The sequence below is a fragment of the Saimiri boliviensis genome, chromosome 9 (genome assembly GCF_048565385.1).
Source record: "Saimiri boliviensis isolate mSaiBol1 chromosome 9, mSaiBol1.pri, whole genome shotgun sequence".
NCBI lineage: Eukaryota > Metazoa > Chordata > Mammalia > Primates > Cebidae > Saimiri > Saimiri boliviensis.
In genome coordinates this window covers 65,331,683-65,354,473 of record NC_133457.1, presented here as the reverse complement: position 1 = coordinate 65,354,473, position 22,791 = coordinate 65,331,683, and the positions used below count along the sequence as shown (strand labels likewise).

At 41.6% G+C, this 22,791-nt stretch overlaps 1 protein-coding gene across 4 annotated transcripts in view; it reads right to left on the bottom strand.

Moving 5' to 3' along the window:
• Positions 1-3,965: 3,965 nt before the first annotated feature.
• The window catches only part of MYRIP (myosin VIIA and Rab interacting protein), a 405,770-nt gene continuing 386,944 nt past the window's right edge, over positions 3,966-22,791 (bottom strand). For 2 of the 4 annotated variants that reach the window (XM_003930880.3, XM_010341476.2), the window contains 4 exons: positions 18,793-18,897; positions 18,620-18,680; positions 16,753-16,871; positions 3,966-9,349 (listed from right to left, as the gene is read on the bottom strand). In XM_003930880.3, coding sequence (XP_003930929.1) covers positions 9,317-9,349; positions 16,753-16,871; positions 18,620-18,680; positions 18,793-18,897 — 318 coding nt within the window. In that variant the 3' untranslated portion in view covers positions 3,966-9,316. The remainder of the gene's footprint in view (positions 9,350-16,752; positions 16,872-18,619; positions 18,681-18,792; positions 18,898-22,791) is intronic. The other 2 variants (XM_010341474.2, XM_074406064.1) reach the window with 1 other exon arrangement.

Sequence of the window (22,791 nt, the reverse complement as noted above, 5' to 3'; positions counted from 1 at the left end):
TGCCCATTTCACAGATACACTTGATCAGAAAGCCCAAACCTCAAGGTGACCCATTGGTTTATTTCTAGGCAGTGATAAGCTGCTGTCCTTTAGGACTGAAGTTAAAGTAGCTGGATAGTAAGGAGACATTCTCTCCCTGGCCTGGGGGAAGACACAAGATCGACCGAACGTTTTCACGAAAGGATTGACGCAGCACACATCAGCACCTAACTCTCTTTTGAGGGTCACCAGTGGCTAGGAGCTCTCTGGATTACCTCCCCGCCTCTGCCCTTCTTCTGTCTGCCCTTTACATGCTGAGTCCGGTCTAAAGATTTAGCACGACCCCGTACAGGGGTAGGGATAAGAACAAGCTGGAGGGGGAATGGGAGTCATCAGAAGCTTGCTAGCTTTTCTGTTAGATGGCCTTCAAACCTTTTAAGCCACATACCCCATCAGTAAAAACTGTTTGACAATGTACTCCCAAAATATGTATATTTATTTATTATTTATTTACATGTACCTACTCTCAGCTATCCACATTTTTTATTATTGGTAAATCTTTCAGATTAAAACAAATAAAAGTTCTGGTATTTTCTTTTACTTGCTCCTAATTGACCATCTTCTCTACCCCATGTGTAGTCTAGACTCCGCTTTGGAAAACCGCTCTAACCTTTGGGTTCCACAAGTTCTGGCTCTTTGTTGGTAAAGGAGGAAGGGGAGGGATCCGCTCAGAGAAAGAAGGGGATCATGACTGCACACAGGAGCTATGTTCAGATAAATCCATAAAAAGAATGAGCACTGCAAGCTCTACCTTGGTTTGCCAGTGATGGGGGTAGAAGGCAATGGTATTCATGAACTCTATGTTAACTCTCGCTCAGCCCAGAGATGGCATCTAAAATGGCAAGGCTTGATTAAACCAAAGTTGGCGCTGTGTCTCGTTGGGCCTCATGGGTCATGAGAGTCTGGAAATACATGGGCTTGTACCAGACTCTGGGGAGCAGGTTCCTGGACCACTCATTACTACCTGGGCTTATATCACCCTCTCTTAAAGAGGAGCGAAGGTAAAGGAGAGGTGGATGGAGCCTCCTAATCCTTCATCTTGGTGTTGGAATTCCTCCCACACTGCATGACTCGAATAAATCTTTAATAACTAAGACTAGTTTAAAATTGTCGGTCTAATGAGAACATTGGTGTCTTCTGAGTTGTCAGTAATACTCATGTACTTAACTGTAGGGTTCTTGCTTTGTCACGACTGCCTGACATGCATGTGCCGTCAAAATGGATAATAACACAATAGTTTGAGATGATGGCAGCTTTGTCTTATGTCTCATGTGATTTTCACAAGTGTTCAACGGGTATTGGGGGATCCTCGCCCCCAATTTCAGGATAGACATGAGAGAGACTGTTCTCCTGCTGTGCATGACCTTCCTGCAGTTCAGTCACATGGACACAGGTAACCACAGCCACCCTTGGTGAACCAAACTCATTTCAGCACCTGCTCCGTGGCAGTCTGTGTGGGAAAAATGGAACCCAGTTCCTCAAGAAGCTCTTGGGCCAGTGCAGGAGAAAGATACACAAATACACAAGGAGAGCAGGGGATGTCTTAGTTTGGGTTTTCTCCCAAAGCACACTCTGAGTTGAGTTGTTCAATTGGGAAGCAATCCTAGGTAAAATACTGAGGGTGGGTGAAGTGAAAGAAGGAAGGCAGGAAAAGCAGCAAAAGAGGCATCAATAAACAGGCTGCCACTGTGTGTAACTGGGCCTCCATTCTTCAGGGGGCCCCTTGAGGGACCCTATTGAACCTTCCTGCTCAAAGTGTGGCTGGCAACATTGGCACCGCCTGGGAGCTTGTCAGAAGTGCAGCATCAGGCCGCACCCAGACCTGCTGAATCAGATGTTGTTTGCACGTTAAAGTTTGAGAAACGCCGCCTTAAATCTTAGGTCTTTACAAACATAACAATTTTGACATAAAACATTTTTAAAAAACTATTTTAGACTTGGTTCCACTAAGCTGGATACTTCTGAAAACTTTTTTGAGGTTTCTAGTGTTTGAAGTGCATACTAACGTTTTCCAGCCCTAAGAAAGCTATTTAAAATGCAACTCCGTTTACCTGTACTTTATCCTAATTACAACTCAATTGTAGAGACAGAAGGCTCACACAGCCAACTGTTCTGTAAAATGCAAATTTTATATGGGAAGTACTTTCCCTGGGAGAAAAATAGAGCAGCTGTCATGTAAGAAGTTATTTTTAAAGAAACACACCAAATGTCTCCTGTACTTCAGTGTGTGTTATCAAAATTTCAATGATAAGAGTGTCCTTTGTGAAAGATGAATACACGTAACTTGGAAGTAGCTGAACTGTCTTTACTGTCTTACATTTCTTGTCATCTGATGGGAATGGGGTGTGGGTGGGAAGATGAGGAAACCAGAAATCTGGCTAGGAAATGCCTGCCTGGAGAGGATTTCACATGGTCTACTGATGTTGTTCTCTTTAACCTCCCACTACTGATCTGTTTGACCATTTAAATGTTAGCTTGTTTGCTGTTAATGTTTAGCAAACATTATTGTGCCAGGCACACTAATGGTAGTTGTCAGCATAAAATGAGCAATCGAGAGACTGACTTTCCAAAGCAGAGAGTTTGTTTGGGAATAGCGGGAGATTGCAATCCAAGATATGCGTGCTATGAAGATATACATGCTATGACGGATCATAGGTACATTCAGGGGGTTTAGGGAAAAGGGAAAGCTTTTAAGACACAAAGGAAAAGTCCACATAAGCTGTTTTGAAACAAGGACCATTAGTTATGCGGGGCTTGCTGCAGGAGTTGGCATTAGCTTTTTGGTGGAGACAGTTGGTGTCAGGCAAGTGTCCTTGAGCAAGTGGCTTATCTGGATTGCTGCTTTATACACTAAAAGACTCAAATATGTTTAGCTTTTTGATATGGGATAAAAATGAGATGCTGAAGTGTATATACTTTAAAATTTATGTTCAACAATTAATGTTTCAGTATTTTGCCTTTCTTGGAAATGATCTAGATTTAAAATTTAACTTAGAAAAACTCTAAGGGTATGGTTACCAAAGAGATTTGGGACTCTGTTAAAAGCGGACATATTATAAAATATAATTATTGTTAAAAAGTACATTTGTAAACTTTTATTTCAGTTACATCTATTTAATTCATTCCTTTTTTTTTTTTTTTTTTTTTTTTTTTTTTTTTTTTTTTTGAGACAGAGTCTCGCTCCGTTGCCAGGTGCCAGGCTGGAGTGCAGTGGCGCGATCTCAGCTCACTGCAACCTCTGCCTCCCGGGTTCAAGCAATTCTCCTGCCTCAGCCTCCTAAGTAGCTGGGACTAAAGGCACATACCATCACGGCCAGCTAATTTTTGTATTTTACTAGAGATGGGGTTTCACCATGTTGGCCAGGATGGTCTTGATCTCTTGGCCTTGTGATCTGCCCACCTCGGCCTCCCAAAGGTTTGGGATTACAGGTGTGAGCCACCGCGCCCAGCCTATTCACTCATTCTTAACAATTATGCTTGGAACACTCGTGAAAATTACATGAGACATAAGACAAAGCTGCCATCATCTCAAGCTATTTTGTTATTATCCATTTTGACGGCACATGTATGTCAGGCAGTCGTGACAAAGCAAGAACCCTACAGTTAAGTACATGAGTATTGCTGACAACTCAGAAGACACCAATGTTCTGATTAGACTGACAATTTTAAACTAGTCTTAGTTATTAAAGATTTATTCAAGTCATGTAAACCTGAAAAGCATTTAGGTGAGTTCCTATATTTCTCGGAATTTCAGATATACTCATTTATCTCTCAGTCAATTTGAATAAAAAGCCTTTAATATTTGTAGAAAATATCTTTTTTTTTTTTTTTTGATGACTGGGTTTTACCTTATTGGTCAGGCTGATCTCAAACTCCTAACCTCAGGTGATCCGCCCACCTCAGCTTCCCAAAGTGCTGGGATTACAGGCGTGAGCCACCATGCCCAGTTGTAGAAAAGATCTTCCACATTTTTCATTTGCTTTATATTCAAATAGTCAAAAATCACACCAACAAGGAAGAAAGTGGACAGAGGCCGAGCAGATGAAGTTCGCAGGGCTTTTAGAAAAGCAATTTCAGTTGACTAAGACATTCCCACAGGAGAAGCAAGATTTAATAGAGACAACAGGACGGCCTTAAAAAGTGTACGCATAGCCTGAATATTAGCTTCCGATTGATTTCTGGCCATAGAGTTCCTTAAAAAAATCCTCCCCAAATATCTTCTTATCAGGTTTCATCTGTGACAAACAGCAAATATTCCTGACCATATTGAACTTTTTTGTTTTTCTTTCTGAGAATACAGCTTAGGAGAGAAAGCCGAACAAACAAAAATACAATTCAACTCCAAACCGAAGGTGGAATTCAAACTCATTCTTACCAATGTTTCTTGCCTGAGAAGCTTTGCATTTCAGTTTTATGCTGTGAAGGACAGGTTGCGGGCCTATGTGTGTATGAAAATCTCGGTCTGCAATCCCACACAAATTTCATTCAGATTAATGGTGGAGGAGTCAGACTAGTCAGATACACTGTCTTTCTGAGAGCCTCACAAGACTGGCTTTTATAGATAGGAATGATGTGTGGTTAGTATAGTAATGATTTTATGCAAATGGTGGCTTCCTCATCCAGTGTAACGCATCTTTTTTTCCTTAAGTGGAGATACTTTAACGGCTGCAGCTGCTATATATTTACTCACTCCTTCACAGATTGGTTGCTGAGGATCAAGAATAAATTTACCCCTTTTCTTGTTTATTTTAAATAGGCAGTATGTTTTTAGACTCAAAGGCACAAAATGGTCTATGGTGACAAATTTCCCTTTCACCTTAAGCCACTGTCAAAGAGAAATTGCACTGGATACTTTTTAAAAATAGCCAGACAGATTTTATTTGAGCTACTGCAGTAGGGAGGAGAGACTTCAGCACATAACTGAAGTCAACTCTGAATATAGCAAGGATCGCTGGGGATTTTTAGCCAATGGACTGGGTGATGAAGTCAGTGGATAGAAAACTACTCAGAGGAACTTGATTAGATATTAAAGGTGGGGGTTCTTACTAAACTGGTGTTGGCAGGCTAAGGACAAGGCCTGGTTGAGACGGGGACTCAGAGAAGCCTGACTAGTTTGGTCAAGGAGGGAGTCCTTGTCACCAGCCAGCAGTGTTCCTTTTTGTGGACAACCACTAAAACTGTGTTTGTTTTGTTTTAATAACCTCAGGTATTTTCTTTCTTTCTTCCTTTTTTTTTTTTTTTTTTATAAGATGGGGTTTCACCATGTTGGCCAGGCTGGTTTTGAACTCCTGACCTCAGGCGATCCACCCACCTCAGCCTCCCAAAGTGCTAGGATTACAGGCGTGAGCCACCGTGCCTGGCTTAGGTGTTTTCTTTATATTAAATTATGTTAGGAAAAGTCTCATTTTAACCAGATGTGATCCAGTGTTACTATTTGTTTAGGGAAACTTTGGTTCTAGAAAATGCTGCCCTATTCACCAATTTCATTTAGGGCCTAATTTTCTTGGGTATAAAGTGGGGTTGCTGTGAACTCCCTCAGAGATTGTAAAGCTTAATTGATATATAAGGACTCAGTAGTGCGTGGCACATGGCAGGCATCTAATGATGGAGACTGCCCTTCCTCCCTTTCCCTGTTGCCAGATGGGGCTGTTTTCCCAGCTTTTCCTGGGCCTCTAGTTTGAACCACAAATCTTAGTGCCCCAGCTGTCCTTGGTGCTTGTGATGGATACTGTTTTCCTGCCATGTGTCTTCATCTGCCAAGCCGCATGGGCGTTAGTGCTGCCCACATGCTCTGTGTCTCCATTCCACGCAGCTGCCTGGCAGCAGTGTCTACAGCCCGAGCTGTAGACTGTTCTCAACTTACTCCATACTTGAAAAAAGTATGCGTCACTGCACTCCAGCCTGGGTGACAGAGAGAGACACTATCTCAAACAAAACAAATCAGAACAGAAACACTGAGGTGGAGCCCAGCAGTCTGTCTTTCAACAAGTTGGAATGTTTGTTGTTCCCGAGATTCCTTCTATTAGAATCTCTGGGAAGATGATTCTGGTGCACACTCATGTTCGGGTACTGGCTTTACTGCATAAAGCCACCAGGCAGAGAAGGCTCTTAGCTTCTATTAGTATTTTCACATACTCATTTATTTTAGGGTAGTGGAAGGTTCATATTCCTATTGAGAATGACAGGGGTCAGTGTGGGCTTGAGTTTTCTGGGCATGCCAGCCTCAGAGATGTAACAACCTCCACTGAACCTGCAAAAGACTGAGAAAGTCACTGCTTTCTGCTCAGCGGCACAGTCCCCCTAGAGGTCGACAGGGGCTTCTCCACTGATGTCCAGGTTAACCTCTAGGATCTAACCCAGGGTTCTCAACCTCACCACCATTGACATTTTGGGTTAATCTTTGTTGTAGGGGGCTGCTATGGTTTGAATGACACCCAAAGTTCATGTGTTAGAAACTTAATCCCCAATGCAATAGTATTGGAAGGTGAGAATTTTAAGAGAATTTAGGTCATGAGGGCTCTGCCCTTTTGAATGGATTAACATTGTTGTTATAGGAGTACGTTCATTTTTGCAAGAGTGGGTTTGTTATGAAAGTGAGCTTGGGCTTCTCTTGCTCTCTCTCATGCTTGCTTTCCTACCCTTCTGCCTTCTGCCATGGGATGACATAGCAAGAAGGCCCTTGCCAGATGCAGGTCCTTTGAACTTAGACTTCCCAGTTTCTAGAACTATAGGAAATTGTTTTTTCTTTATAAATCACCCAGTCTGTATTCTTCTGTTATAGCAACACCGAGTGGACTAACACGGGCTGTGCATTGTGGGATGTTTCGCAGTATCCCTGTTTTGTGCCCACTAGATGCCAGGGTAGCACACCCTTGGTTGTTACAGTAAAAAATGTCTCCAGACATTGTCAGATATTCGCTGGGGGGCAAATCACACTATACCTCCCTTTGAGAACTGCTGGTCTTAGTTGGGTGACCACTTGAGTGGAGGCGGACACTGGGAAATCCTGTTGTCAGGACAACTTGCCAGGGAGGGGAGAGCAGTGTAACTGGAAGGAAGGCTTTGCATCTTGGCCCCTCCAGTTACGTGACTTCTTTCCCTATCCCCTACTCACTCCTAGTCTCCCTTTACCAAAAAATTGTACACACACAATCTTTATTTTCATAAATGACTTTTACTTCTTTATCATTTCTCTTGACATTAATTCTTGGCAATGTGCATGTATCATGAAGGGAAGCATAACTTTCAGAAGTCATCAAAGATATTATCCTGTTGTCCTCATTTTCTTAAACCATTAAAATATTTTCATTTATAAAAATTAATCTAAATATAAATATTGACACTAAAGATCAAAATCACTTGATGACAAAATAATTCTTCTGGAACTATAACATATGCTTATGGTTTTTAATAGTAAATTAAATCTTTGCACTTATTTGGCACAAGGAAACCTTTATAAAAGTTCAAATGCCACACAGCAGGCTGCTGCTGCTGCTTTTTTGTTGTTTTTTGTTTGCAAGGCTTACACAGTACACATTTTTGTCAAAGAAAACTGAATATTTTTAACACTGCAACACAACAATAGTTGCTTTTCATGCCTCTTAAAGAAAAACGTTCTATTTGGAAGTCAGATCTTTTTTTGTTGTGTTTTTAAAATTTGTTTTTGTTTGTTTTGCTTTGAATCACACCAACAGTACAAAAAGCCGAAGATTTACTTATTTCAAAGGAGTCATTTCTGTTAGATGACACAGAACACAGCATCAGCAAGGAGTATTATTGGAAGATAACGTAGACCCCCATCAGGAGTGGATCATAGCACACAAATCAGCAGCAAACTCAGATCTAGAAATGCACATAGCAACAAAATAACTTAGAGGTTGAAAACAACACAGAGTTAGGCTTTCGTGATGCATTCCAATAATAATTAGCGTAAAGGTGTGGCTTTGGCAAATTAATCTCTCTGGCCCTCAGTTATTAAATCTGAACTATGAGAACACCTGTTGAATAAGGTTGCCGTGAGGTTACGAGAACATTGCCTCCTTCAGAGCAGGCACTTAATGCACATTCATCATCACTATTCTCTCGCCTCCTTTTACCTTCCTCCTAAGGTTCAGAATACACCAGGAACAAACATAAAAGAAGGCTGTTAAAGTCCAGTTCCATTTGCTTTTATAAACGCACTCTAAATGGTCATGCATTTGATATGGGCTCAAAAAAATCACAGACATGGAGAGTCAACTCTTGTGTCCATTAAACGCACAGTCTGTCGTTTAATTTTTTATACCTATAAATTTTCTAAGACTATTCCCTAATCATTTTTTATCTTTAAGGTCATTTTGCTACTTTGCTGAATATTTACTGGGAAATAAATTTTGGAGGACAAAAAATGTTCTCGTGGTTTTTCTCTGCAGTGATTCATTTACCTGAACTCCATTTAGATGTGATCACTGCTAAACCACATCATGCTGATTCTGACAGTGCTCTAAAGTTGAGCCTGTGGTGGTCTTTCTTAAGCCCCTTTCTCCTTCGGGGTGGGAAACTGTCAGTAAGCCCATGGAAGAACTCTAAATTCTTAATGAGACATTGTTTCAGATAGACCTGGGCATGGCATGGGTGAGTCAGAACTCATCCTGTGGCTTGTGATTGCAAAGCAATGGGAGTGACTGGTAGTGTGGCAGGCTAAGAGCTTCGCAGGAAGGAGGTGGCCAAAGGGAGACCTGCAGACTTGATGGTTGAGCAATCCCAAAATTAGACTGTCCCTAGTGCTCACTGCAGGGACTCGCTTTTCCCTTAGGATTTGCAAGATGAAGATGCTTCTGAGAGATTAATAAGCATTAATGCTGTATTAAATAATAATCCCCACCTTCCTCCCTCTACCCACCTCCAACAGTTTTCTTTTGGACAAATTGTTGACATGGAATACTAGCTGAATCAAAGGGCTTAAAAAAAAAAAGATATTAAAGGCAACATATAGTAGCAAAGCAAACAGGGAAAATACGTAGCTTAAACATGGAGCTCTGCTGTTGGAAGCCAGTGTCTTGGTTTTCTGTCTTGGATTCCCCTGGGAGCCTAAGGCAGAGTGGGCAAGACCGCAATGCTGAAGTCTGAGACGGCTTTCTGGGTGAGGTATCAGGACAGTCCTGTGCAACGGTGCACTGTGGCCTCCCCAGGCCTTCTCCTCAGGTGGAAATCCATACAGTACTGGATGGCTGTTGGGTCAAGGCACTGTCGTGTACGGCCGGAGGCAGTGGGTCACTGGCAGTGGAGTTCCATGGCATCAGTACATCACAGCTGACTCCAGAGCAGGCTCCTGAGGTGAGACATTGAACATACTCTCATCAGCCACTTGGGAAGAAGCAATGAAAAATAATGTTTACTGCTTTTTATACCAAAAGCTATTCATGCTTATTGACCGGTTAGGTATTTCACAACATTTAAAAACTGATGTCATTTTTAAATGCATACTTCTTAATCCACCTGAAATTAATTTTGGTATTTGGAATAAGGTAATTATCAAATGTGCCTTCTTTCCCACTACCATCCTAATGTCCAGTATCCCAAGCACAGTGTTCGTGTTTAATAATCATATCCTCTTTACTAGTTTCTAAATCTTTTACAAAGATAATATAACACATTCTTATATGTGCTGTATCTATTTCTGGGCTATTTTATTTCATTAATGGTCAGTTTCATTTCAGCTTTTGTTTTAAAATCTGGGAGGAAAATCTCTAATTTTGTAAAGTGCTTTTGTTTATTTTTTCTGATTTATTATTATTATTATTATTATTTGAGACGGAGTTTCGCTCTTGTTACCCAGGCTGGAGTGCAATGGCACGATCTCGGCTCACCGCAACCTCCACCTCCTGGGTTCAGGCAATTCTCCTACCTCAGCCTCCTGAGTAGCTGGGATTACAGGCACGCGCCACCATGCCCAGCTAATTTTTTGTATTTTTTTTTGTATTTTTAGTAGAGACGGGGTTTCACCATGTTGACCAGGATGGTCTCAATCTCTTGACCTTGTGATCCATCCACCTCGGCCTCCCAAAGTGCTGGGATTACGGGCATGAGCCACCGCGCCCGGCCTGATTTATTATTATATGAACTTTAATTCAAGGAAAATTTCACTGAGTTTTTTAATGAGAATTAATTAAGCTACAAATTAATTTGGAAAGAAATGACTTTTCTTATTGAACTGTTGATGTGATTTATTAAAATCCACTTATGCCTAGCGTTCCATTATTGGAACACTAAGCATGTGGAGTTATGTCCTACTGCTCAAGGTCATCATCAAAGTCTGATATTTTACTCATGCAAAAATTCAAAAAGCTGCAACCTCCAGCACAAAAGGGGTAATAGACATAAAAATATTTAAGCTATCCTTGCATTCCCACAAAATCTACCTGTTGTTTATTTATTCATTCATTCTTAGAGACAGGGTCTCATTCTATTGCTCAGGTTGGAGTACAGTGGTGCGATCATAGCTGACTGCAACCTCAAACTCCTCGGCTCAAGGGATCCTCCCCTTACCTCTCCAGTAGCTGGGACTACAGGCACATGCCACCAAGACTGGCTAATTTTTTATTTTTTGTAAAGACAGGTCTCACTATGTTGCTTAGGCTGGTCTTGAACTCGTGGCCTCAAGTGATCCACCCACCTTGGTCTCCCAAAGTGCTGAAATGATAGGTGTGAGCCACCTCGCTTAGCCTACTATAATTATTGAATTCCCTGCTCTTTAACTGGCTACTATTTTATTTCACATTCTTTATCTCTGAAGAAGTACAACTGGTGTAACAATTTTTGTGTGTCTGTGCGTGCCTGTGTGTGACGGGCACAGAACATGTATACATACTTGCCAGCCATGGATCAGGCCTTCATGATTGGGGTTATGACAGCTTCACAATGTGAATCTTTTCATTTTCAATTTTTTGATGACCTGGAATATTTTATATGGTATGGGAATTAACTTTTTTTTTTTTTTTTTTTTTTTTTTTTGAGACGGAGTTTTGCTCTTGTTACCCAGGCTGGAGTGCAATGGCGCGATCTCGGCTCACCGCAACCTCCGCCTCCTGGGTTCAGGCAATTCTCCTGCCTCAGCCTCCTGAGTAGCTCGGATTACAGGCATGTGCCACCATGCCCAGCTACTTTTTTGTATTTTTATTAGAGACAGGGTTTCACCATGTTGACCAGAATGGTCTCGATCTCTTGACCTCGTGATCCACCCATCTCGGCCTCCCAAAGTGCTGGGATTACAGGCTTGAGCCACCGTGCCCGGCCCAACTGTTCTTTAATAAATTTATCAGCAAAATCATTTGGCCACAGAATCTTTTTGAAAGGTTTAATAAATTTTAAGTTTCTTTTTATTTCTTAAGTTTTTGCTATTTTTCTGATTTGATTCTGATTTGACTAGTATTGATTCTAAATTTATGAGAACGGTTTTACATCGGATTGTATATTTTTATAAAAAATTGACATCTTTTTATATCATCTTTTGTTTTATTTTCAATTTTTTTCTTCATGTGACTTACAAAACATTTCTTTTTCTTCCAAATAATCAACTCCTAGATGTAGATCTAGAGAGAACATTTCTGTAGTTTCGGGTCTTCATGAAATGTTTTTTGCGTTTAGTTTTGATGTCTGCAATTCAATGTCGAGTTAATTTGTTTTCTTTTTAAACAAGGAATAAAATATTTAATACTATAAATTTGATGCAGTGTAGTTTTATATGTATCTTATTTGCTTTGATATATGTAATGTTTTCATTTTGTAAGTGCCCTGTGGATTTTTCTCTCCAATTCAGTAGTTACTTTGAAGTGTGTATGTGTCTGTGTGTGTGTGTGAGTGTGCATGTGCATGTGTGTGTGTATGGACCGTTGTGTATGTGGGTAGTTGTGTGTATGTGAGAAAACAAGTGGTTTTCAACTTCTAAGTAGGGTTTCTGTTTTTTAACTTTTGTTCTAATTTTCTACATTGGCCCTGTCCAGCATGGTAGCCACTAGCCACATGTGGCTATTTACAGTCAGATTAACTAAAATTTAAAAATCAGTTCCCCCAATGCAGTAGGCACATTTCAAGTGCTCAGTAGCCATATATGGGTAGTGGCCACTGGAATGGTCACTGCAGATACGGACCACTGCCCTGATTACACAGTTACACTAGACGGCACTGCTCGAGATCATGTTCGGCATTGTGATCACAGAGGGCTTACTTCTTGCAATTTATTGAGGTATTCTTTGTGATTTGTGTAAAATCAGTTTTTTTTTTTTGAGATGGAGTTTTGCTTTTGTTACCCAGGCTGGAGTGCAATGGTGCAATCTCGGCTCACCGCAACGTCTGCCTCCTGGGTTCAGCCAATTCTCCTGCCTCAGCCACCTGAGTAGCTGGGATTACAGGCACGTGCCACCATGCCCAGCTAATTTTTTTTGTATTTTTAGTAGAGACGGGGTTTCACCATGTTGACCAGGATGGTCTCGATCTCTCGACCTCGTGATCCACCCGCCTCGGCCTCCCAAAGTGCTGGGATTACAGGCTTGAGCCACCGCGCCCGGCCTAAAATCAGTTTTTACAAATGGTCCATGATGCCTGGAAAGAGAGTGAATAATCTATAAAGTGTAAAGTTAGATAAACATCTTAACAGTTACCCTATTCAATTCTCTAATTTTTATGTATTTTATGGGGTACTTGGGCTGCCAAAGGCTGATAAGACAGTTTTAAAGTTACCAACCATTGCACCATAAATTGTTGCTCTATTATCTGCCAAATCAAGAAAGGCTCATGACTTAGTTTATTTATCAAAATTAAAATATATTATCCCTTCTTGTTTTCTCTCAATGCTTTTTATCTAGAATTCTCCTCTCTTTGAAAGTAATTATTTCTGCCCCATTTTGCTTTTATTTGTTTAGCAAATATTGTTGCTGGGGTGTGGTGGCTCAAGCCTGCGATCCCAGGACTTTGGGAGGCCGAGGCGGGTGGATCACAAGGTCAGGAGATTGAGACCATCCTGGCTAAAATGGTGAAACTTTGTCTCTACTAAAAATACAAAAAATTAGCTGGGTGTGATAGCACACGCCTGTAGTCCCAGCTACTTGGGAGGCTGAGGCAGGAGAATCGCTTGAACCCCAGAGGTGGAGGTTGCAGTGAGCCGAGATCACACCACTGCACTCCAGTCTGGGCGACAGAGTGAGACTCCATCTCAAAAAAAAAAAGAAAAAAGAAAAAAAAGAAAAGGAAAAAAATATTGTCTATTCTTTTGTTTTTAACCTCTCTGTGTTACTTTAAGTTAATTTATTTTTATTAAACTTATTGAGGTGAAAGCCACACAAAATAAACCATTCTAAAGTGAACAATTTGGTGGCATTTAGAATGCTCACAAGGTTGTACAACTACCACCTCTATCTAGTTTCAATAAATTTCTGTTGCTCTGAAGTAAAACCCCTTATTCATTAAGGAGTTTCTTCCCATTCCCCTTTCCCACAAGCTCCAGCAGCCACCAATCTATGTCTGTCTCTATGAAAGACAATTTTTTTTTAACTTTCTTATTTATAACCAATTCCTTCCCTGACCCTAGTGGTCTGCCCTTTTAGTGTGATAATGCCTCTTTTTCCGCTCTGTGAAATAATGGTCAGAAGCAAGGGAATTAGACTTTGCAAGGTCAGGGTTAATGGCTGACCAGTGAAGAGAAGGCAGTGGGGAGCGCTGTTGCCACATAATGCCCAAGAGTCACCTGTAATTCAAAAGGATGTGTCCACCATTATGCCATTACCTGGTGCTTCTGTGCTCACGAGACAGGGACAATGATGGGGAGGAAAAGGTAGTGAGGAATGGGTGGAGGATAAAAGAAAACAGAATGAATTTGTCCTTGCTTCCTTCTTGTCATCTGAGACATGATCTGGCGTCTGCGTAACTGGTGTCACAGAGACAGCTTAGTTAGATGGTCATTTGTTCTGTAGCAGCATCAAGCACTTGCCAGAATTTTGACATGTATGTTGGTTTTGTGAAAGAACAAACCTGGGGGTTCCCCAAATCACTAACCTAAAGGGAAAAGTCAAGCTGGGAACTGGGTCATTCAAACCTGCCTCCCCTTTTGATTCCTAAATGAGATGGCTACAAGATGAAAAGCTACATGCCTCCCCCACATTTTGCCCACATGGAAATTCCTAGTGAGCTCCAAGATCTTTACTCTAAGGTGTCTCTGTTAAAATTTCACCATGGCAATTTAAATTGATAGCTTACCTTTATAGGTGCAGTCGCCCCCTGCCCACCAGACACAAATGCACATCTGGTTGTCCCCCTGCCGCATTTTGTCTGTGCTATCTTACATAAAGATACAGATTCTCTGCCCTTTCCCTCTGCCCCATTTGTCTATGTCATTTGATGTTAAAAAAAAAAAAAGGGGGGGGGGGCAGATTCACTGAGCCGGACAAAGGCACGAATGACTATTTTTCTCTACCCTTCTCTTACGTGAAAATTGTGTACTTTTCAATATCCTGCCTTTTCCCCTTTAAATTTGGAGCCCTTAAAATCATCTTTGGAGTAAGGCATACACCTGTCTTCTGCAGGTGCATCCTTAACTTTGGCAAATAAACCTTGTAAAATGATTAAGACTTGTCTCATTTTTCTCGACTGACAGTTTTTAAGCAAAAGATCCAACAGATTTCTCTGTATAATTTCTAGAGTTCATGCAAATTATTTGCTTTCTCTTCCTTTGCTACATTTAGGAGTAGCTGCTGACTTTTTTCAGGAACACAGCATTAATGGCTAATAAGAAACTTAAGGAAGAGTGAATACGGATTGAAAACAGAATAAAAACTCTTACACCTCAACCAAATCTTAATCTCCTATTTACATGTTTTTATTTCTCTTACATTAAACCTGCTTTCTACAAGGAGCTGGAGATAGTTGAGTACACTCACATATACGAGGCGGGATGTTACTTAGTTTTAGAACCCCTTCCTTACTGCTAAACGAACAGTTAATAGCAGTTACACCACTAGGATGTCCTGATCCAACATCGAGGTTGTAAACCCTATTATGGACATGGACTCTGGAATAGGATTGTGCTGTTATCACTAGGGTAACTTATTCCATTGATCAAATTATTGGGTCAGCGTGTATTAACTTGCTTAGACTAGTGTGGTATTAGTTTAGGTTGTTTGGAGATTGAATTATGCTCCGAGGTCACCCAACCAAAATTTTTAATGCAGGGAGAATAGGCTAGAGCCTGTATGCTTGAGTTTTTATTTGCATGAACAAATTAACGCTCCATAGGGTCTTCTTGTCTTATTTATATCCACCTATTCACGGATAGGTCCATTCACCGATTAAAAGTAAGATACAGCTGAACGCTCGTGTGGCTGTTCACACAAGTCCCTATTTAGGGAACAAGTGAAGATGCAACCTTTGCAGTCAGGATGCTGCGGCCATTGAGTACGTCACTGGGCAGGCAGTGCTTCTAATACCGGCAATGCTAGAGGTGGTGTTTTTGGTAAACAGGTGGGGTATGATTTGCTGAGTTCCTTTTACTTTTAGTAATCTCTCCTTAGAGAACACCTGTGTTAGGTTAACAGTGTAAATAATAGGGTGCTTGTTATATCATTTATTAATGTTAAGCTTTGAACTGTCAGTGGGTTACTCGGGTCGGATGTAAGCTTATGCAATGAAGAATGTCTTCATGTTACTTATGTGGACACTATTGCTTCTATTAGGTAATAGATTAGTCCAATGTGATATTAAGAGTTCAGGAGCGTGATTAGAATTTAAGATAGTTAGATGTTGAGCTTAAACACTTTTTTAAATTGGTGGGTGCTTTTGGGCCAACTATGGTAGCAATATTTTTTACTCTCTGTAGGAAGGTTGTTCCCTGGGGTCTAAAGAGCTGACCATCTTTAGACTAACAGTTTAAACTTACAGGGAGATTAAGTAATTCTGTGGGTAAATTTAAAATGGAACTAAGATTCTGTCTTGGACACCAGCTATCACCAGGCTCAGTAGGCTTGTCACTGCTACCCATGAATCTTCCCACCATTTTGCCACACCGGTGAGTGTGCTCTTTCAGCTGTTCCTGGGTGGCTCACCTGGTTTCAGGGGACTTGGCTATAGTTCTCTGTGTAAAGTTATTTCTAGTTAATCAATTGTGCAGAAGGTATAAGGGCTTGTCTTTGCTTTTTAGTGCTCGATACAGTTCCTTCATCTTTCGCTTATGGTATTATGTCTATTGCGCCAGGGTAAAATTTTCTATCGCCTGTACTTTTGTCTAAGGTAAACGGTTTGTTTAAGATAGTTTGATAATATTTTCAGTGAGATTTGGGGCTGGAGTTGGCTCCAAGTGATCAGATAATGATGAAATCTTCTGGGTGTAAGCAAGATGCTTTGGGTTAAGTTACACTTTGGTTTGTCCAAGTGCATTTTCCAGTACACTTATCATGTTATGACTTCTCTCTCTATGAGTAGAAAGTTATTAGTAATAGTGATTTTTAGGGTACCATTTGAGGAGGGTGATGGGCGGTGTGTGCATGCTTCACGGCCTTATTCAACCAAGCACTCTGCTCTCGGTTTACTGCTAAATCTACCCCCGCAGTCAAATCCAACAGATCATAAGACCATGGAGGAAGTATACTTTTTGGGGTGCTGATGGGGGAGCTACAGAAGGAAAGGTTGCAGAATGGAAGTACCGTCAATAGTGAAAGGGATGAACATGAAGACAGAGATGACATTTACCATCAAATCCTTGGTGGTGATTTTCCTTTCTTTAGTCCTGTTTTTTGAGGAGCCTTGGAGAATGAAGTTGCGGTTAAATGTTTTAATGGTGGTCACGGAAGATGTCTCAATTTTTTCAGCTAAAAGGAAATAAATGGGAAAAAATGTTACCCAGAAGATGGACCAATTGTTAAGGAAAAAACGAGGTGGCCAGATTACTCAGACTTTTGTTCTAGACTTGCCATCTCATTCCTGAACTGGGTTTGACTATGGGATCTTTTTGTTTTGTGTTTATTTTTATGATGGACAAATAAGTTGGGGGCATTGTTGAAAGCTTTCTGGGAAACAATAGCTCAGAGACAACCCAGGACAGTTCAAACATACTGATGTGCAGTCCTGAAATAGAAAAGTTCTAAAACTTGCAATTTTTTTTTTACAACTTTGGGGCCAAAATAGTCTGATTTCACAACCTGGCCTGAACTGACATGAGGCCATTTATTGTCCTTGTCCATCTCACAGAGTGCAAATGTTCTTATACTCTGCTGTAGGATATTCATGTGTTTGATTTTCAGATGCTGCCCAGATGCCATGGGGGGTGTTAAGACATATAAAGCACAGGGAGTATATTACCTTTCTAATGCCCAAGAAATTATGAAGCACATATGGACCCAAGGGTTTCAAATAAGGGATTGTGGATCTGTGATAAATTTTAACTGCATACAGTTTTTTTTTGTTGTTTATTTATTTATTTATTTTTTGAAACGGAGTTTTGCTCTTGTTACCCAGGCTGGAGTGCAATGGCACGATCTCGGCTCACCGCAACCTCCGCCTCCTGGGTTCAGGCAATTCTCCTGCCTCAGTCTCCCGAGTAGCTGGGATTACAGGCATGCGCCACCATGTCCAGCTGATTTTTTGTATTTTTAGTAGAGAGGGGGTTTCACCATATTGACCAGGATGGTCTCGATCTCTTGACCTTGTGATCCACCCGCCTCGGCCTCCCAAAGTGCTGGGATTACAGGCTTGAGCCACCGCGCCTGGCAGCATACAGTTTTACAGATCAGTAAATGTTTGTTAAGTGATCAATGCAGAACCAAGGCTCAAATGCACATCTTTGGACTTTTGCTCCTGTAATTTGTAAATCTTTTGTTTGTTTGTTTGTTTGTTTTCTTAGTTTTGTAATTTGTAAATCTAAATTTCTAGTTTGGCATCATCCTTATGTGGCCTCTGAGCCCAGGGCATTGGCTGAGAAGTGTCCATTAGATAAAGGTGATGTGACTGGCATTGCTGGAATCCTTTCCAGGTTGGGCACTGTGGCAGATACTATTGGTGTTCTGTTCACTTCTCCCTGACAGTCACCACTCCAGCACATTCCAACAGATCCTATTGCGAGTACCGCCACTGTGTCTTGGTTCATGCATGGGGCAGGTTAGAAGTACCAGGAAGTTACTGCCCCCAGAAGTAACTCTCAGCCAGGGATGGATGGGAGTTTAAGAACAAATACCCCATCTCCCTGCCCTTTGGGCAGAAAACTCAAAAGGTGCAGCCAACATTGTCACCCAGAGGTCACCAGGAGGACTTAGGCTTATTTGGCCAAAGAAGTAACCCCTAATTCAAGTAGCCTGTATTGATTGACTTAATTTCTTTCTGTGACTCCTTTCTCTTCTTCTCCACCAGCGTTCCCTGGAATCACCTCCCAAACAAGCTACTTTTGCTCCTATCCTTGTCCCAGGGTTTACTCCTAGGGGGGACCCAAGTCATGATAGACAAGAGCAATTCTGTGTGAGAACCTTCCATTAGATCTAATTCTCAAACTCAGGTCCCTGAGTTACCCAAAGTAAATGATCCAGGCTTAATTCTTTGGTAGCGTTTTGGTTTTAATTTAGCATACCTGTCACTGGTGGAGCAGGCAGTTTCCTCCTTTGCTGCCTGGATGTGTCTATGGTTTGTACCTACAGACAGAACACAGTGAACAATATACCTTTGTAGAGTGAAAGATAATTTATCGTCTAAATTTTCCAAGCCATGTAACACTGCAACAGAAGGAGAAAGGGACAAACACACCTGGGTCCTTTGCTTCTGATTCCGTCTTCTTGTGAGGCTCACACATGGTGCTATGTTTAAACCTGCAATGGTCAGGGCTGAAATCCGGCTCTCAATGTCAGAAATCTTAAAGCAACAGAAAGACAGGATTGGCAGGGAGAAAATACAGAAGAGAAAATATTTGTTAAAAGTGTTAGGAATTTATAAAGACAAATCTGCTTTGATGTATGCTCATTCATTCATTCATTCAACTTCTACCAAGCACTCCTCTATCTAGTGTGTAGGAAGAAAATAAAACACAGGTCTTTCTTTATAAATTTAAATTTCTAGTTTGTTAGCTCTAGAGCATGTCAACAACCCTGTCAGGGTATGCCTAGGGATAAATGAAAGCCTGGGGGCACAATGGGGGACCCTGGCCCAGGGCCACCTGTCTCAGCATAGGGTTGGAGTGGTCAGGGAAGTGAAAGAAGGTAACATTTGAAGGATAAGTTATGATTTACATGTCCTGCTTCCTTCTTCTGTAATTTCATGAATCTAAAACCACAGCACCAGGTTTTAGAAGGGAGGCCTAGCAACCCCTGGTTCAAGTCCGTCTCCTCCATTAAGCAGCCAACCAGCCCTGAGAAACCCTCTTCCCTCTCTGGGCATCATTTTCCTAATTTACAACATGGGAAGGTCAAGAGAGAACTTAGATTTCCTTTCAGCAGAGTCTGAATGCAGAAATAGAAAGTAAGGACCCACTTAATGCCCAGAGAAAAAGATACAGTCCCTGCTCTTAGAAAAGGTAATTATGATGTGCCAGGCACCATGCTATGTGTTTTAAATACATAAGCTCATTCATGTCTCAAGACAATTCTATGAAGTAAGTACCATTATCTTGGCTTCACAGATAAAGGAACTGTGGCTCAAAGGGATAAGTGATACTCCCATCATCTCACAGCCAATCTGGGCAGTGCATGGAATTCATGTCAGTGGCCATGCTCTTGTCACATTGCCACAGTCTCAGAGGATGTGCCAAGGCCTAGCATGGGGGACACTGGAAAAGGCAGGGAAAGGCTAGCAAAGTCAAGGGAAGAGGTCAAGATTCTACTGAGGTGGTACATTCTGATGTTGCTAGGGCATCAAAGAATAACCTTATGCTAGACCCCAGCCAATGTGTGTGTGCTCCACGCATGAAACCTCCATTGCCTCCCAGCCCTCCACAATTCTGTGCTACTCAAGACAAATTGGAATTCTGCTGTCATTTATTCAGGGCTTCTTTGAACAAAGTCTACTGGGGTAGGAGCTATAGGAGGTGCACAAAAAGACTGAAGGGTCAGCAAATTTGGGAGGTGCTTCCCCTATCCCTGAGGGGTGGCAGTCATGGTCAGAAAAGGAGGAGAGATGGGTGAAGGCCAAGTCTGTGGCAGCTGGTAAGACAACACAAGCTACTCAGTAGCCAGCCCCAGAAGTGCCATTTGAGCCCTGCCCTTCCTGGTCCCCAGATGCCTTTCTGTTTTGAATCTTCACATTTCACATTAAGAACTACATTCTTTGGTTTATGAACCAATAAACTGCACAAGCCTCTGAGGAAAGTTGCAGGCTAAGTTTTTACCAGTCTTTAGCAACTGGTGTGGATTAGATGCTCACATTCTTCCCTAGAAGCAGTTTGGATGGAGGGCCTTGCTCAGAATGCCCTGGGAGAGACAAGGTCAATGGGAAAGCAAGCTGCTGACCTCTTCATTTGTGGACTGTCAGGTTCTGGAATAAGAAAGGCTTAATTTTTCAAGTTTCAGTCGACAGGACAAAGGACAAAGAAGCAGGAGACTACCAAGGGCTGACTTTGCCTGTATCTTGTCTCTGTGATTATGTCCCACTTCAGTGATGTTGCTATATAATTATGTCCCACTTCTAGAACTGCAAGTCCAAGGAGCCATGCTTTGCTAGAAGGGGATGACCAATTCAGCTCTGAGTTTCCTGGGAGCCTAAGCCAACAACTCCATGTCCACAGGATTAGAGACCAGGTACTCAGAAGAGCAGCCTGTCCCGACACTAAGAGTTAAGAGAGGCTTTCTCCAGGAATTCTCATAGACACAACCTTGCATAATGCAGTGGACAGCACCGTTAGCCTGCTTCCTAAGGGCCGGTCTGCAGTCTCTTCAGTAGTGGGCAATGGCACTCTGTCTCAAAGGTAAACCATAAATTGATAGCATCCTTAGAATCTGCCCTAACCCAAGAACACAATTTAGCATATGTATCCTCCTCAATAGGGACCCTCCTACCATCCTGCAAGAAATCCTCTGTGATGCTGGACTTTGCATGAGAACAGACAACAGGGAGTTGGAGGCTTCACTCTCTGGCACCAGTTGGCCAGGTGGGGAGAATTTCCGCATGCCTGGAAGTGCAGTTGAGATAATCTGCAAAGCTGAGGGCAGGGTCAACAGCCTCCCATGCAAATTAAGGACACCTAGGCAAGTACATGTATGCCTGAGGGCAGGACCAACACATTTCCCAGGAAATTGCACAGCACAGACTGGTTAGGAATGTGGGCTGTTTGGTGCGGTGGCTTACACCTGTAATCCCAGCACTTTCGGAGGCCTAGGCTAGTGGATCACTTGAAGTCAGAAGTTTGAGACCAGCCTGGCCAATATGGTGAAACCTTGTCTCTATTAAAAATACAAAAATTAGTGGGCTTGATGGCGCACGCCTGTAATCCCAGCTACTTGGGAGGCTGAGGCAGGAGAACTGCTTGAACCAGGGTGGTGGAGGTTGTAGTGAGCCGAGATTACACCATTGCACTCCAGCCTAGGCGACAGAGACTCCATCTCAAAAAAGAAAAATCATGGGCTATAAGGTCACAAAATTTGTGTTAAAATTCAGGTTTTATCACTTTCTAGGTATTTGACCTTGGGTAAGTTTCCTCAGATATAAAAGGAGAATAGTAGCAGTAGCTCCCTTATGGGGTTGCTGAAAAAAATAAATACAATAATGTGAAGTGTAAGGATAAATACCTGGTACAAAATAATGCTCACAGAGCATTGGGAATTACTGATAACATTATTGTAATATTTAAAAATAAATGATAAATTAATAGGCACATTTAAGCACATAGAAAATGGACATTTGGAACTCCAGAGTTTTCTGCCATAAAACATGGTTCAATAATTTAAGTCTATAAAAATGTGGAAGGAGGAATAACTAGTTATCCAATAAAATCCTCCCAAACACCCATAAATATTACTTCCTGCAGTCATTCAAGAAGTATTTGCGGCCGGGCGTGGTGGCTCAAGCCTGTAATCCCAGCACTTTGGGAGGCCGAGATGGGTGGATCAAGAGGTCGAGAGATCGAGACCATCCTGGTCAACATGGTGAAACCCCATCTCTACTAAAAATACAAAAAATAAATTAGTTGGGCATGGTGGCACGTGCCTGTAATCCCAGCTACTCCGGAGGCTGAGGCAGGAGAATTGCTTGAACCCAGGAGGCGGAGGTTGCAGTGAGCCGAGATCGCGCCATTGCACTCCAGCCTGGGTAACAAGAGCGAAACTCCGTCTCAAAAAAAAAAAAAAAAAAGTATTTGCTATGCAGTGTAACAGAAAATAAGTGGTCTGATTCTACTTCATATAACTTTGACAATAAATTGATTAAGTCTTGGGTGAAATTTATGGGAAATAATTTCTTTTGAGAAGAACTGCTGTTCAGCCATTCTTACTGATAATAGTCAATGGAGTCATCTGTCTGATGGGCTTATTTCTAGTTCACAGCATTAACCCATCCAGAGTGGGGAACTGTGCCCTTTCATTCTCTAGAGTGGTTAATGATGTCAGGAGTTGTATTTTTGACTCAATAAAGAGAAAATATTTACTTTTAAAATAATTATCAGCTAAGATTGTCATCCTACCTGTGAAACAAAAATAAAATCTCGGGACCCCCAATTCATGATACCAAGATGGAGAAGCTAAGTCTGGAAGCTGAGTCACAAACGCCTCCCCATCCTCCGCAAAAATAAGAGAAAACCCTGCCTTTCCTTTTGTTTCTAAA